At 37.8% G+C, this 14607-nt stretch overlaps 1 protein-coding gene across 5 annotated transcripts in view; it reads left to right on the top strand.

Moving 5' to 3' along the window:
• sog (short gastrulation) overlaps positions 1–9893 on the top strand; it is a 74256-nt gene extending 64363 nt beyond the window's left edge. For all 5 annotated transcript variants that reach the window (XM_036365397.2, XM_070110491.1, XM_036365398.2 and 2 more), the window contains 3 exons: positions 4530–4595; positions 4672–6959; positions 7038–9893. In XM_036365397.2, coding sequence (XP_036221290.2) covers positions 4530–4595; positions 4672–6959; positions 7038–7328 — 2645 coding nt within the window. In that variant the 3' untranslated portion in view covers positions 7329–9893. The remainder of the gene's footprint in view (positions 1–4529; positions 4596–4671; positions 6960–7037) is intronic.
• Positions 9894–14607: the final 4714 nt, after the last annotated feature.

Raw genomic sequence — 14607 nt, forward strand, 5'->3', positions numbered from 1 at the left:
TTCTTAATTCGATGTTAGGAACTTTTATGCTGTTCGAGCCAATTCTATGTTAATTGAGGGCGACACAATTTGGCATAGAAATCAGTTTTCAGATTTATTTATTAATTTGTTTGCCGAGCTTGATATCCGTGGTATGGTTTTTTAATATACACACTGTGCGCATCAGTAAGCTGCACAAATCAGAAAAATTCTTGGTGCTCGCTTTAAATACCGCATTTAAAGCGGAAATCGGACATACATGGCAATGCATTCGCATACATATATACAAGAATATGTTTAGGTGCTGGTCTGTCCAATGCAAAAAATAAGAAATCGAAATGCAGCGAAAGCAAGGGGCATAATAATCATAAAATCAGGATGAAATCGAACCGCAAATGTGGAAAGTGATGGAGACCAAAACGAAACCTTAACTGATCGAAAATAGAACGCACATATGAGATATGTTTGCCGACAGCGATGTATAAAAATACATTTGCTAAGATAGAGTTTATGGATTCCTTTTGGCATTGATGTGGGCAACGCTTATGGACTACTTAAATTTTAACTGGACTATCTGATCGCTTGATCAGTAAGCGCCACATCCAACAATAAAAAATGTCAAACTAGCCGACACAAAGAGGCACATAAACACGCAGCGATACGTATACTAATGGCACAGCTAATGTAAGAGATTAGAAGTACATTTGAAACACAAATAGTGAGGTCAGGGGCTTCAGTCAAACTTAAATTAAACCTACACGGAGTACAGACAAGCAATTGAAATATACTGTGTAGTTTCAACAACCTTTGGAATCCAATAAATTGCGGCAGCATAAAACGAATCATTGTTGAGGAAGTCATAAACTAGGTTGCAGTCCCAACTACCTGAAGCGCTGTTCTGAATCACTGACATGTCACCAATCAGCGATAATCCGTGAGAATCTTTGTACTTTGTATATTTAATTTGCTGCTTTAAGTACCTACACCCTTACGACATTCCATGTCAGTTATTAATGTAACCGCATAAAAATGTGATCACGTTTGTATGTATATGTGTTCCCAATTAAATACGAAACTAAAGTAAATTCCTTAACCGATTCTCAAAGGAATATGTTTTAGGTCAGCAATATTCAAAAACGTGCTAGAATACCTGCGAGCTGCCAGGAGACTCGAAGATCTACCAGCACTTTATTAATTTTTTGGCATAAAAAACTTCACTTTATATACTTACAATGAACAACAAAAGTGCGAAAATTCACCGACAAAAAATATGTACACATTCACAGAGAAATAGCTTGGCAACAGCCAGACAGCGCAGGGTAGAGCACCAATTCGAAAAGTTTAAAAATGGCGCAAGAAATATTCACACCGGCGATAGTTATATGACCAGTGACAGCAACACTCGCAATGACACCGGCTTTGACACGGCCACAGAAATGTCTTTGATCCCATCAAAAAAGTCATGAATGCGCCGGATTGTTAGTTTGACGCGTTAAGTTGCCCGCGGCATAGCGAGGTTGGCTGAGCTGCTGTTGTGCGATAGCGCCATCCATACTACACAAATAAGCAACACCTTACATAATCAACTGCACCAACGTGCTGCAATACCCAGCGCTGAAAGTAAGTTTGTCGTTCTGTCTGTCCGTGTACTGCTGTCCACCGTCCGCCTGTCAAATTCAGAAGAAAAAGGTATTAAGATCAAACGATAAGATCAATGTTGCTCTACAACAAGCAGAGTGCTGTTAACTGTGGCCGGTGGAGTTGCAAAAGCTAGCACAACAATAAAAATAAAAACAGGTACACGCGTAAGACCATAAACACCGACGGGGGCAGCAAGACCCGAAAAATGTGGATCAAAAAAGATTGCAGCCCAGGCAAGACGTATGCTTGCCTATAAAGGGATATAAAAACAAGCATTACTGCGCCATGCAAATAAAAAAAAACACAAAAACAAAAAAAGAATGACGTTAAAGATTTAAGAATGGGGAATGGAGAACGAGTGACGAAGAATAAAGTGTAGGATCAAACAAAAACTCAATGGGTATTCCTTCCTGTTCAACGTTCAACACGTTCAATAAAATGCTATACAAGGTGTCAGATTTGTCGCCCTTCATTACCACTGCCGACTACAAAAACAACAAACAACAGCACGGCGTATAGTTATAACAATGCACTGAGCGACCATACAATCGGCAGTGGCGGCAGCAGAGCTGCTTTAAATGAGAAAAACATAAAAAGTAAAAAAAAACGCCGACAAAAAAATTCTTCAGAATCGACAATTTAAACGCACGTAACATAGGGAGGGACACAGTCATTGCCGGGGACAGCATAGTCGATAAGCAGCATGCACATAGCTGGAGCCACCGACAAGGTTGCTGGAGTGGCTGTCCAATCACGGCTGTCGCTGGCGGTTCGCAAGGCTGCGCTCTTAATCAGGCGTATAAGATCGCGCGCGCCCAGCAACGTCAATGGAATGCATAAAAATTGGTCGTTGGTAAAATTTTTGCGGCGCAGAGCATTTATGCATTCGCCAACCATACATACATATGTACTGATATATACTCGACAACTTGGGCATGAGCAACGACGATAGCAGCATACGAGTATACCGCTTTGCTTTGCCAGTATCTATGCTGTGGCGATGCCGACTAGTTGCTTTTCGGCACCCACTGAAACCCCGTTCTCAGCTGAACTCGGCTCAGCTCAATGTTATATCGACGCGAGCGATCACAAATTACCCGCATCGAATTCGAATCGTAATATGTCTGATACCTTGCTGTCAAATAAACAACAATAACAATTGCACGCAAAGCACAAGAGGGAAAATAAACTTAACAAATGCACCAAGCTATGCTGGAGTATCGAATAATGAAAGCTGATTGTAGAATGCTCGTTTGTTAACGGCCCGTTGTTAAGTATGGTCCCAGCCTCTATATTGACCGTCAGTCAATCTCCCAACTAGACAACCAGTCAAACCATTCAGTAGGCTACCGACCTGAAGGACCTCAAGCGCTAAAGACAACAACTTCGGTCCGCAGTTACCAGCGTGAATATTGTTCGGCTTGTGATTTGCAATCAGCGATAAGCTTCGCTGTGTTCAGCCCTAAACCAACGTATAATACATACCATTCTCAATGCTATTTTAACTCCTAAAAGGTACGAGTACGAGTACGGGTTCTAAGTGTGCAGCACGATCAGCTATTTGTCTATCAGTGCAATTCATTTAGCACCGAAACACATCTGAGGGCGAACGGGCCAACGTCCAGCTGGCGTGGCAGACGAATTGGTAGACAAAGCGACGTGCAAGTAATCGTTTGTATGGAATTTGGTTAATGCCACAGTTGTTGATGTTATTGTTGTAATTTTGGTTATTCTTCACACAGCTATGCAACGTCATTGAGTCTACGCTGTGCTCATTCAAGTATTTTCCGCTTCGGCAGCAGCTTCGACGGCGGTAGCGGCAGTGTTGTTGGTTTCCCGCTATTTCATTGCTTTTGGGAGCCGTTGGGCGTCACGTTGCACATTAAATTACACACAATAACCACACTAATTTCCTTCACTTGTTTACCTGCCGTTACGAGATATGGACTTCCTTCCTTGCCATTGGATGAGAAATATTGCTGGCGAGGTCAGCCGTCGAAGAGGAAAACAGCAATTGGAAGAATTTCTATCATCTGCTAAAATGCGTTCAGCTATTTATGAAGTATGTGTCTTTGTGCATACATACATATGCACAAATCCTTACTTATGCGCGTGTCGAACATGCAATAAGCAAATAGTTTCTCGCTGTAACAATGGGCCAGTTTATAACCTTTGATGTACGCAAATCGCCTTTTGTCCAGCAATTTTACCTGCACGTATTAGCTCGAATGTCTGCTTTTGTATACATATGTAGGTGTATTCGTTGCTGTTCTATCGCTTATTATAACGATTTCAAATCTTCTTAACTCGAAGATTTGAGAGACTTGCTATTTGCGCCTCCTATGTACGTCTCTTCACCTGCAGCAAATGCATGCATGCAAGACTATTGCTCTGTTCATCCAATTGTTCCTTTAAATTCCTAGGACAACGACTATTCACGGATTGTGTATATGTGTCTGTGGCTGTGTGCGGACACTCACATATGAAGCCATACGCAAATCCCTTTCAAAATATCCTCACCCTATCTGTGCGATAAATATTGGGCTTAAGCATCGAACGTGACAAGGGTTTATGATCGCTTTAATTTTCGAAAACATTACAAACACATACACAACCATACATACATGCATAAGCAAACACACGTCTGATATTGGCATGCAGTCGCACTGCCCACCAGACGCACAATACTCGAAAGTGTATTTATACGTTTTGCCATTCATTCATAAATTATTATTTTTACTTGGTCTGAGATGCCTTTTGAACTCGCTTTGCAAATTTTAAGGTTTTCACTTCCATACAATCCCAATTCCATTTAACTGCTGACAGTTTCGTAATTTGTCTAATCTCTTAATGCCTATGGAATTTTGTTTGTTTTATATTCATATCCTTTTCTTCGGTTTCCATTGCAGATACGGACGTGTCTTTGGATGTACCTGCCCCGGTAACCATAGAAGAGGAGGAGCGCAACATGAAGCGTAAGTATTTACCATGCTTTGGCCAGCCCAGTCGAGTATTTTTTAATATTCTCATCAATTCCCTCATTTCCTTCAGATTTCGCTGCTCTACTCACCGGCAGAACATCACATTTCTTAAAAGGAGAAGAAATGAAGGCCATGTATGCGACAAGCACCTACAATCCACAAAATATTGTTGCCACCGGTCGCTTCTTGTTCCACAAGAAGAATCTGTATTACTCCTTCTATACGTCGTCGAAAAATAATCGCCCACGAACCATACAGTTTGTCAACGATGCTGGCACCATTCTCGAAGAGCATCAACTGCAGGCGCCCCTTTCTGATATGCAGAGCGTATATCAAAATGCCACTGGTAAGATTTGCGGAGTATGGCGTCGTGTTCCACGTGACTATAAGCGACTCCTTCGTGATGAACGGCTGCACGTCGTTTTGCTATGGAGCAGAAAAGATCAGATTGATCTCGCTCTCGGTGGGAAGATCGGGTTGTACACGGCCTTACAGAAGGAAATGTTCAGTTCATTGCTGGAACCTGCACCAGGTACGAAGTCAACACTGATGAATGGCGCTGGTGGCACAGCTATTGTCTCCACGACCAGCGGCGCGGCCGCCTCGGTGCATTTAACGCTTGTCTTCAATGGTGTCTTTAGCTCCGATGAATATTTGGATTCACCTATTAATATTCGCGTCGAATCCCCGGATCGTAAAGAAATCGTTTTGGACGAACTTCAAAAGGTACGCAAACCTTCGGCTGAGATCAATGTCTTGGAAATATCTTCGCCTATATCCATACCGATGTTACGTTTAATGTCGCGTGGAAAATTGTTGCTTACAATAGAATCGAAAAAAAATCCTCATTTACGTATACAGGGTTCCATTATCACACGCACTACTTGCGAGCTCTTCCAGACTTTACTTACCCCCCACAATTCGGAATCGAAAACAAAGAGCAGCGGCTTAGCCTGGGGATTTCTAAACACGGATGGATCTCTTTCATATAACATCGAAACAGATAACATTAGCACAAAGGATAGGCCCGAAATTAATTTGATGGAAGATCTCGGTAAACGCAAAACAATGTTGGAAAACCTTACACCAACATTCAATTTCAACCAAGCTATTGGTACGATCGACAAATTAGGCCCAAAAGCGCTGGAATCATTGTATGAGGGCGACTTAGGAGTCAATATAGCCATTGAGAATGAACCAAGCCTCATACGCGGTCATTTTGTATCCCGTCCAATTGCAGACGCCCGAGACTCCGCAGAGCCTATTCTATTGAAACGAGTGGAGAATGCTACGACTGCACCAACGCACGCCATGGGCATGGCTTGGTTGGCCATCGATAACGAATGTAACTTACACTATGAGATAACTGTAAATGGCTTTCAATCGAATTCACAGGATTTGCAAATATACCTCGAAGAAAAGCCCATTGAAGCTATAGGTGCACCGGTAACACGAAAATTACTAGAGGAATTCTCTGGCTCTTACATGGAGGGATACGTGCTCGGCATGCCTTCCAACGACCTCGTCAAATTGGAAAACAGCGTATGCTACCTAGAGATACACACAAAAGAAAATAGTAAGCCACTTTTACGTGGCAAATTGAAATCTACAAAAGTGCCATCCCATTGTTTTCCTATTCACACGGATAACAATGTGCCAAATGTACCTGGCGACCATAGTGACAGCAATCTTATTGCAGCAGATGCAAAATGCTTCCATTCAGGTAGGTTTTATGACGAGTCCGAACAGTGGCGTAATGCAAATGATGTTTGCCAGATGTGCGCCTGCCAACATGGCCAACCCACATGTGAGCCGATTAAATGTCCCGCCGTACAATGCAAACCCAACGAAGAGCTCGTGCGACGTGACGGCGAATGTTGCTCCATGTGTCTTCCACAGAGTGTAGCTATTGAGACGGAAAGCGTTGCCGAGCAGAATGGAAGGGGCTGCCGATTAGGTGACCAATTCCACTTGGCTGGTGCAATTTGGCATCCGTTCTTGCCTCCAAACGGCTTCGACACCTGTACAACCTGTACCTGTGATGTATTGACTTTAGAAGTGCGTTGTCCACGTATGATCTGTCCACCACTACCCTGCTCTGAGAAGGTGGCCTACCGCCCGGACAAAAAAGCCTGTTGTAAAGTATGCCCAGAAAGCAAATCTTTACGAGGTGACAAAGCCGGTCCTTCTAATCCGAACGTGTTACAAGATCAGGCGTCGCATAAAACAATATCCACTGAGGAGATCCTCAGCCAAGGTGGCTGCAAGGTATTAAATAAAGTTTACGAGAATGGACAGGAGTGGCATCCGATTCTAGCATCACATGGCGAGCAAAAATGTATCAAATGTCGATGCAAGGTAAGTGTGCTCATACCCTACATATTTGACAAAATTTATCAATAAGCCATTCATTATAATCATTCAATTCTCTTAAAGGATTCAAAGGTGAATTGTGATCGCAAGCGTTGCTCACGCTCTACCTGCCAGCAGACGCGCATCTCAGCTAAGCGGAAATTCTATGAGAAACCCGGTGTCGGCGGTGCGAATGCAAACGAACCGGCCATTGACGAGTGCTGCTCCACGCAGTGTCGACGCTCGCGCCGCCACCATCGACGCGTGCATCAGGACCGTCCCGGCAACGCCGACGAACGACAGCAACAACAGTCGAAGCGATTGCAGCAGCAGACAAATTTAAACCGGAGCGGCAGTAACGGTCATAGCAGCTGAGCGCCGCGTTCAAATCGAAACCATTTAAAAATACATACATATTATATATATAATCGCGCGAATAACATTGAAAAATAGGAAACGAAATCGCTGTTTTCTTCTGAAGAAAATACAAGTTTTTTGTTACTTTTTTAAACCAGAACTGAAACTGAATAAGACGAAGCGATAAACATATTGAAAAGCAGCACTGTAGCAAAGGTTATCAGAAAGAGAACGAAGATTTACCCACTAGGCGCTTAGCAAAAACAACAAGAACAGTTATAATAAAAGAAAAATGAAAGAGTGAAATAATTTATGTATTATACCTATTAAAGCAAAGTTTAACTATCATGATCCAGCAGTAAATATGGAAATGTTAACGCAAATGGAAGTAGAATCAGACAAAGAAAAGTAAAGTGTAGTGCGCCAGTTGTAGGAGCAGAAGTAAAATAGTTCAAGCGTGCAGTAGCCGCTGCCATTACAAAGTACACAATACAAAATACCTTAGAAATACCAGTGCAGTTGCTTCAGGATTCTTGCGAATGTAGGATTTGAGCACAACATTTTTTTATCCAGAATGTATAGCTTTTTAAAGCACTCTTCCAAAGACCATAAGATAAATCTGAAAAAAGCTCTGAATTGCAAACGAAATTCTCTTGAAGTAGTTTAGGAATGTTGGATCGTACACCGATTAAAGATTTTAAGCACAATGTAGGCTGTAGACTGATAGTCAGAGATCGACGGCGGCAAAGAGAGAGCAAGACACAGTGCAAGTATGAGAAACACATCCCAAACGTTTCGACTGATTGACTGAATGGCATAGAATAAGTAAAAGAACTTTTAAAAATATTACAAAAAAAGTTATATATACATACTCGTACATATTTGTTTTTTTTATAAACATTAAATACTAATAGTAGTAGTAAACACTGATGCGAAGGTTTGTTTGATGAAACAAATATATGTATGCATGTGTGTAAGTATTACCGTTTATAGAATGTCTACCAGGCACTGATTGCGCTTTGAAATGTTTGACCCTAAAATAAATATTTTAGAATTACACTCTAGTATTTTTCAATGCGCGGGCGCTTGAAATTTCGCCAACTTGGAAACTGCGCCGGAGCAGCGGTACTTGGTGGGTGCATTTAATAACTGTAATAGGACTTGCCTAAAGGTATACACATGTGCATACCTATGTTTGTATAGATATGTGAGAGTTCAACACATTTGATATAGAAGCTTAATCGCACCAATGCAGGCACACCGCACACAAAAGGCATACAACAATCTTAATATACATACATATATGCGCACCCAAACATACACACTCCCACAAACATAAAACACATATACTCATTCATTAATATTATTATATTTACTCGTACAACAACTGACCATTTGCGCATTTTCACCACATAATTGTATTAATATTTTATTATTATTATTACCATATTTGTACATTATTATTATTGTTTTTAACTGTATTTCTTATTTAAACGAATTCGAGTTTAGTTCTATTATTTTTTGTGTATTTTTTTAAGACAAACAAAACAAATATAAAAGGAACATTTTAATTAAATTTAATTATAGTTTTAGTGGTTTTGCCTTAGCTAATAGTGATTTTATTTATAATTCTGTTTAACTCTTTTGTATCATAAACACAATTGCAAGCATACTTAATAACATAAAAAATATAAATTATAAAAACTAAAACTAAAAATAATATGAAAACAGAAGGACTGGTTGTGCTGGGTGAATATTTTCCTTGCTTTACAAGCGCTAAAGTTAGAAGAAAATGTTCATTCATCTCTTTAGAATTTTGTGTCAGGATAATCGCTTTCATTTCAAAAGCGCTGTATTCATTCTTAGCAATTATAATAATAAGAATAACAACAACACACAAATAAATTTAGCTTTTAAAAGTATATTCAAATGTTTTATATTGATTTGTAAAATTGTAAAATTAAAAATAAATAGTAAACAAAATTATCAAAAATAAAGAAGTTTATGCATATCGCCAATTGTGTAGTTATGTTTGTGCAAACCACTTGCATACATATTTGCCATTTACATACATACACACGTATTAGCACAAAAACAAAAATGTAATTATGTATGTATCTTTCTACTATTGTATTATAATTTGAGCATATTCCACACCAGTTGTGTCGATTATTAACTCTACATATTATTTATTTACAAAATGCATATACATACTATACATACAGTAGTATAATGAAATATTTCAGAAAAAATTTTAAAAAAAATTAAATCAAACAAATTAAGTTATATTATAAAATCGCAAAAATTATGAAATAAAATAAACAAAAAAATAACGATGCTAAAAATCCACAAACACTGACTTTTTTTCTAACTCTTTGGACTTAAATCTTACTTGCTATCCAGTAGCATACCCAGTTTTTAAACTCATATTATGAGTTGCATTCGATTTTCGAAAGTTTTGAATCAGCGAAATTGTGTTTTATATTGTGGCGCCCCTTCGATGAAAAATAACGGGTTTGTGAGTTTCACTAGTTCCTCATTTTCTTAGTTCATCACAGTTAAATAAAAGTAGTTTTCAGAAAATGTTTCAACAAATTTTAAACTAAAAATTCTAATTATGAATTGTAATAAATAAGCCTAAGTTTGATTTTGCTCAGCACTGTCATCAGCGACGATGAATTCTACTAGAAATAGTTTAGTAGTCTGAAAGAAATGAGACACAGTTGTGCATTGAAAAACCTATCGGTAGAGACAATGGTATTGATTGGGAATAACTTTGTTTGGGATTTGCTTAGAGTTCTCTCTACTTAAATGTTAAAACACCAAAATTAGAATATGTTTCCATTTGCTGACATCACTGTCAAATAATCAGCGTTGTAGTCAAGAGCTAAATACAATGGTTCTACTAATATACAGTTCATACTCAACAACCTATTTTATCGAAGCGCTTTATTGACAAATTTACAGTGTCGAGAATATGAGTGACTTTGCGAGACCACCGGTCCACGCTTCTGGGCTTGCGAAACTGAGGAAGGTCCCCGATCGAGTCAACAGCAGCAGAGACAAGCAAACTTTAAATTCGCGCTAGTGGAGTAGGGGGAGTAGGAGGTGGGTGAACGGCCGCCAAGCTAGTTGTCATCAATTAAGTAAAGCACTTAGCTACTACGTTCTTCCACTTGTATATACTTGTATATGTGTACGAGTGTATGGCAGCTTGTGGTCTGAGTCGTACGAGCGTGTAAACAAGGTGCGACAATGTCAATATTTGCGATAATAACTTTTATTTTATGTCATGTAATTTTTTATCTCAATTCTATAGTTCTGTTTGGTTTCCATACATTTACATGTGCATATAGTTTTTCTGTCTCAGCATCAGTGTCAACGTGAGCGGCGATGCCATTGCCAAAGCGAGATACTCTGTGCAATCAACGCTGGTGATCGTGCTTAATGGTAATAATTTTTGTGCGTTGTCATTATTTTCCTCAAGCCGTGTTTAGTTAAATGGCATTTTAAGATAAAAATGTCAATTTATGTGCCAAATTAATTTATTCACTCATTTACGAGTTTACAAGCCAGAGACTGCAATAAATTTATGAATGCTGAGAATTCCATGCCACAAATTGTGTTCTAGTACAGTAGTTACACAGATAAGTGGATGAGTAATATCAAGGCTCCAGCGACCTTCCATTTAGCATAGCGTGTTTTGCTATATTCTACCTCTATGTTTCTTCCCACTTTTCACTATGCTAGAGCTATATTCAAATGAATGCGAAACCTAAAGGCTTAATGGCTCACAAACCTATCCAGTTTTATTGATATATCGTATTTAAGATCCGAAATATATATTTTGACTTGGAGAGGATAAAGAACATTTTTCTCGATTTCAATACCGATACAGTACATTGCTAAACGAAATATGATTTCATAAAATGTACTATTGTATGATATAAAGCTAACAAGGGCTAAGGGAAGGCTGTATCCTAAGCCGAAGATTCCCACCTCATTCCGAAATTTATATCCAATTTAAAGTCTACAAGAGGTACAAAGGACAATATATTCGGTATATACAAGTAGTAATTGGAGAAAGAGAGAGAGAGCGACTTATACTCACAACACGTGGAAATCCGTCACGCTAAGTTTTTGTTTCGACACATGTATTAGCTGATAATTAAGTTCAAGAATTTCTATCTTGATTTCGCTCTGCTTACTATAGGAACCGTGAGGCCCTCTAATTGAAAAAGTCCATGCAATTATTTTGCATACCAATCATAGATGGGTGTTACCTCATTACACTAGCACGCAGTTAATTAGCAACAATTAAAAATGAAAAACGACCAATCTAAAGCACAGTTCAATTAGAAATGCTTTTAACACTTGCTGTGCTTGAATACATACACACCGTGTTCGAGTTGTGTGTATGGATATTATTTATTATTATAGTGTACTAATTTCAGTTCATTAAGTCGCTTAAAGTAAGCTAGTTTTGAAATATACTAACAGCAACAATTTAACGATCTCACATAATCACATCACGAGATGAATGGCCGAGTTTCCCTCTTAACCTCAATAACCATCTGAACAGTTACTAGTCTGCATATTATCGAATTCCCACCAACTGCTGAGATCAACGTGGCTTTTCACAGCACATTTCAATACAGCGACGAGTGAAGATGTTTTATAATACGCCTACTATACATTCTAAAAGAATATGCTTCTTGAAACGAAAATATCGATAAATATGTAATATGATGTAATTGTTATAATATTTTAGATTTGATTTCTGACCACTTACTATATTAAGGATCTAAAAGTAAGTTGGAATAGGAAGTACGTAGTCGATTTTTTTCTTTCGAAATATCACATCAGCTATATTAACTATCGCCAAGTATGGGAATGTATAATATTGGTACCTTTTTTATAAGAATTTTAGCTAGATTGATAGATATATTAGCAAAATTAGGGTATGACAATAATAAATAGCTTTTTTGAGTTTCTATTTCAGAGAACACACCCCGGCGTATGATGAACGCGCACCGAAGCAAGTGCAAAAGACGGTTTCACAACCGCCAGCCCTTACATACATACTCACTTATTTATATACTGAATGCCAACACAGTGCAGCACTCCGCTGAGACTATTTGTAATTTATATGTAAATAAATAAGCGACAACAATTATTAATTGATGTATTAATAATAGCTATAAACGCTGCTAATAAAAATGATGATGTAAATATGATAAATTGATTAACACCTCTGGCAGGAAAGGAATTTCTATATACAAACGATATATTTATAAGACAGGGCATTTGTCATCGAGCAGCGCACATGCACTCACATGTGAATGTATGTGTTCCACTCATAGTAGTTCTGAATAAAATTTGAAAAATTAAATTAACACAACTAATAGAGAACACAGCCAAGCCGGTCTGGAAAACTGCGTCAGATTCGCAAATAACAAATGAGATGTAAATAAAAAATGCTAATTGGAACAACAAACATATGTATATGAGTGAGTATGTGCATTGTTTATTGTGACATGGTAGTAGCATTACAATAGCGTATGTCATCGAGAAACATTTGCACTCTCGCACAAGCATATGTATGTACATATTACACATTACACAGCATTGAATTATTGCAGTGATAAATGCTCATACATATGTATATTTTTATGTGTATACTCGTTCAAATGTTGCCTTGCAAAATTTATTTCTGCACAGAAGCATTCCATTACCCATACACTCGCGGTGCCTGTACTTCGGCAACTTGTAGTAAAAAACGATAACGATTTGTCATATGCCGAGCCCCTTTTGCACACAATTAAGTAGTGAACAACATTGAAATGAACTTAGCTGTTATGGGCGCGAATGGAGCTATGAACTTTGGAATGAAAAATGCATGTGTATATAAAGATTAAGACGACAGCAATATCAATGTTAAGATTGCTAAGTAATCATGTACCATACGATTACTTACTATATGGTAGACATGAAACATATAGAGACTCACATAATTTTATCGAACGTGGCGACAAAACGTTCTAAATCCATCCCAAATCTGCTCATTTGTTTTATTTCAATTCCCGCCAAATCACTTGCTCGGTTGGAGGTGTAAGTTCCGGTGTGTTTCATCAAGAAAGTATAAGCAAATTTCTCCAACTGTATGATTCTTAAGTAAGTATTTGCTAAACGTAATTTTAGGGAGTCGCTTCGGTATCGTACAAATTATAGCCGCATAGCAGAATTTTACACACCAAATTTTTCGTCTCTCAAATTAAATCTTTATGTACTTCTTTTGTCACTTTCGCTATCTCATAAGTAATATATGTACGCAAACAAATCTTATTTGTTAACCTAAGCAAATGGTTATTTATATTATGCAAAGTCTTTCTTCTGAGTCGAAAAAGAAATAATAGTTTAGTGAAACTATGGCTTAGGTTAATTTGGACCCTTCTAATGGATGCACGAAAAATGCTCATCATCATGATTACTAATGTATTTATTTCAAATATATATTAAATTTTAATCTCCTTACATACATATATATATTGTATCTATGATCATGAAATAATTATACAAAATTTGTTTTAATTTTGGAAAGAAATATTGTTAAAAATATGCAATATGTAATAGCATACAAAAGTACCGTCAAAAAAAATATCACATCATTGCCTACGTTAACGCGGTTACGCCTAAAAGTAGGCAACTAAGCCAACGCAAGCCACTCTGTGGGAGTGCCATAGAGCCAGCAGGAAAATTCTCTTCACAACCAATTCGATACAAGTTCATATTGGATCTGTACTAGTTAGTAATATTGGATAAAAGTAACCAACTTATTTCATACGATTACAACTTCATCCATCCTTCTAAATTCTTACCATTTTAAGAACCAAAAAAATCGACTGAGATTAAATCAATATATTTTTGTATTATTTAATTATAGTCAACCTCCCAAAAAGGTATCTACAATAAATGAAGAAAAAGAATACGGATATTGCAAAATCCTGAGGGAAAGTTCACAGTGAGCTTTTTGACATTGAAAAATTGGTGACCGATGTGAACACCAATTTGAAAGAATTACGTAAGCATAAGTATATTCATCGATATTTTATAAAAAAAAGAGATGAAAATTAAGATAGTAGACTACAATGAAAATGGCTCGATTGTACGATTGATTGTTGTATAAGCTCTTTATAAAGCTCTTCACAATACTAGCATAATCTTAGATAGGATAAAAATCTATTTTTTAAATACAATACATGGAATTTAATATAAATATATAGGTATATACACATTT

The sequence above is a fragment of the Bactrocera oleae genome, chromosome 5 (genome assembly GCF_042242935.1).
Source record: "Bactrocera oleae isolate idBacOlea1 chromosome 5, idBacOlea1, whole genome shotgun sequence".
Classification (NCBI taxonomy): Eukaryota; Metazoa; Arthropoda; class Insecta; order Diptera; family Tephritidae; genus Bactrocera; species Bactrocera oleae.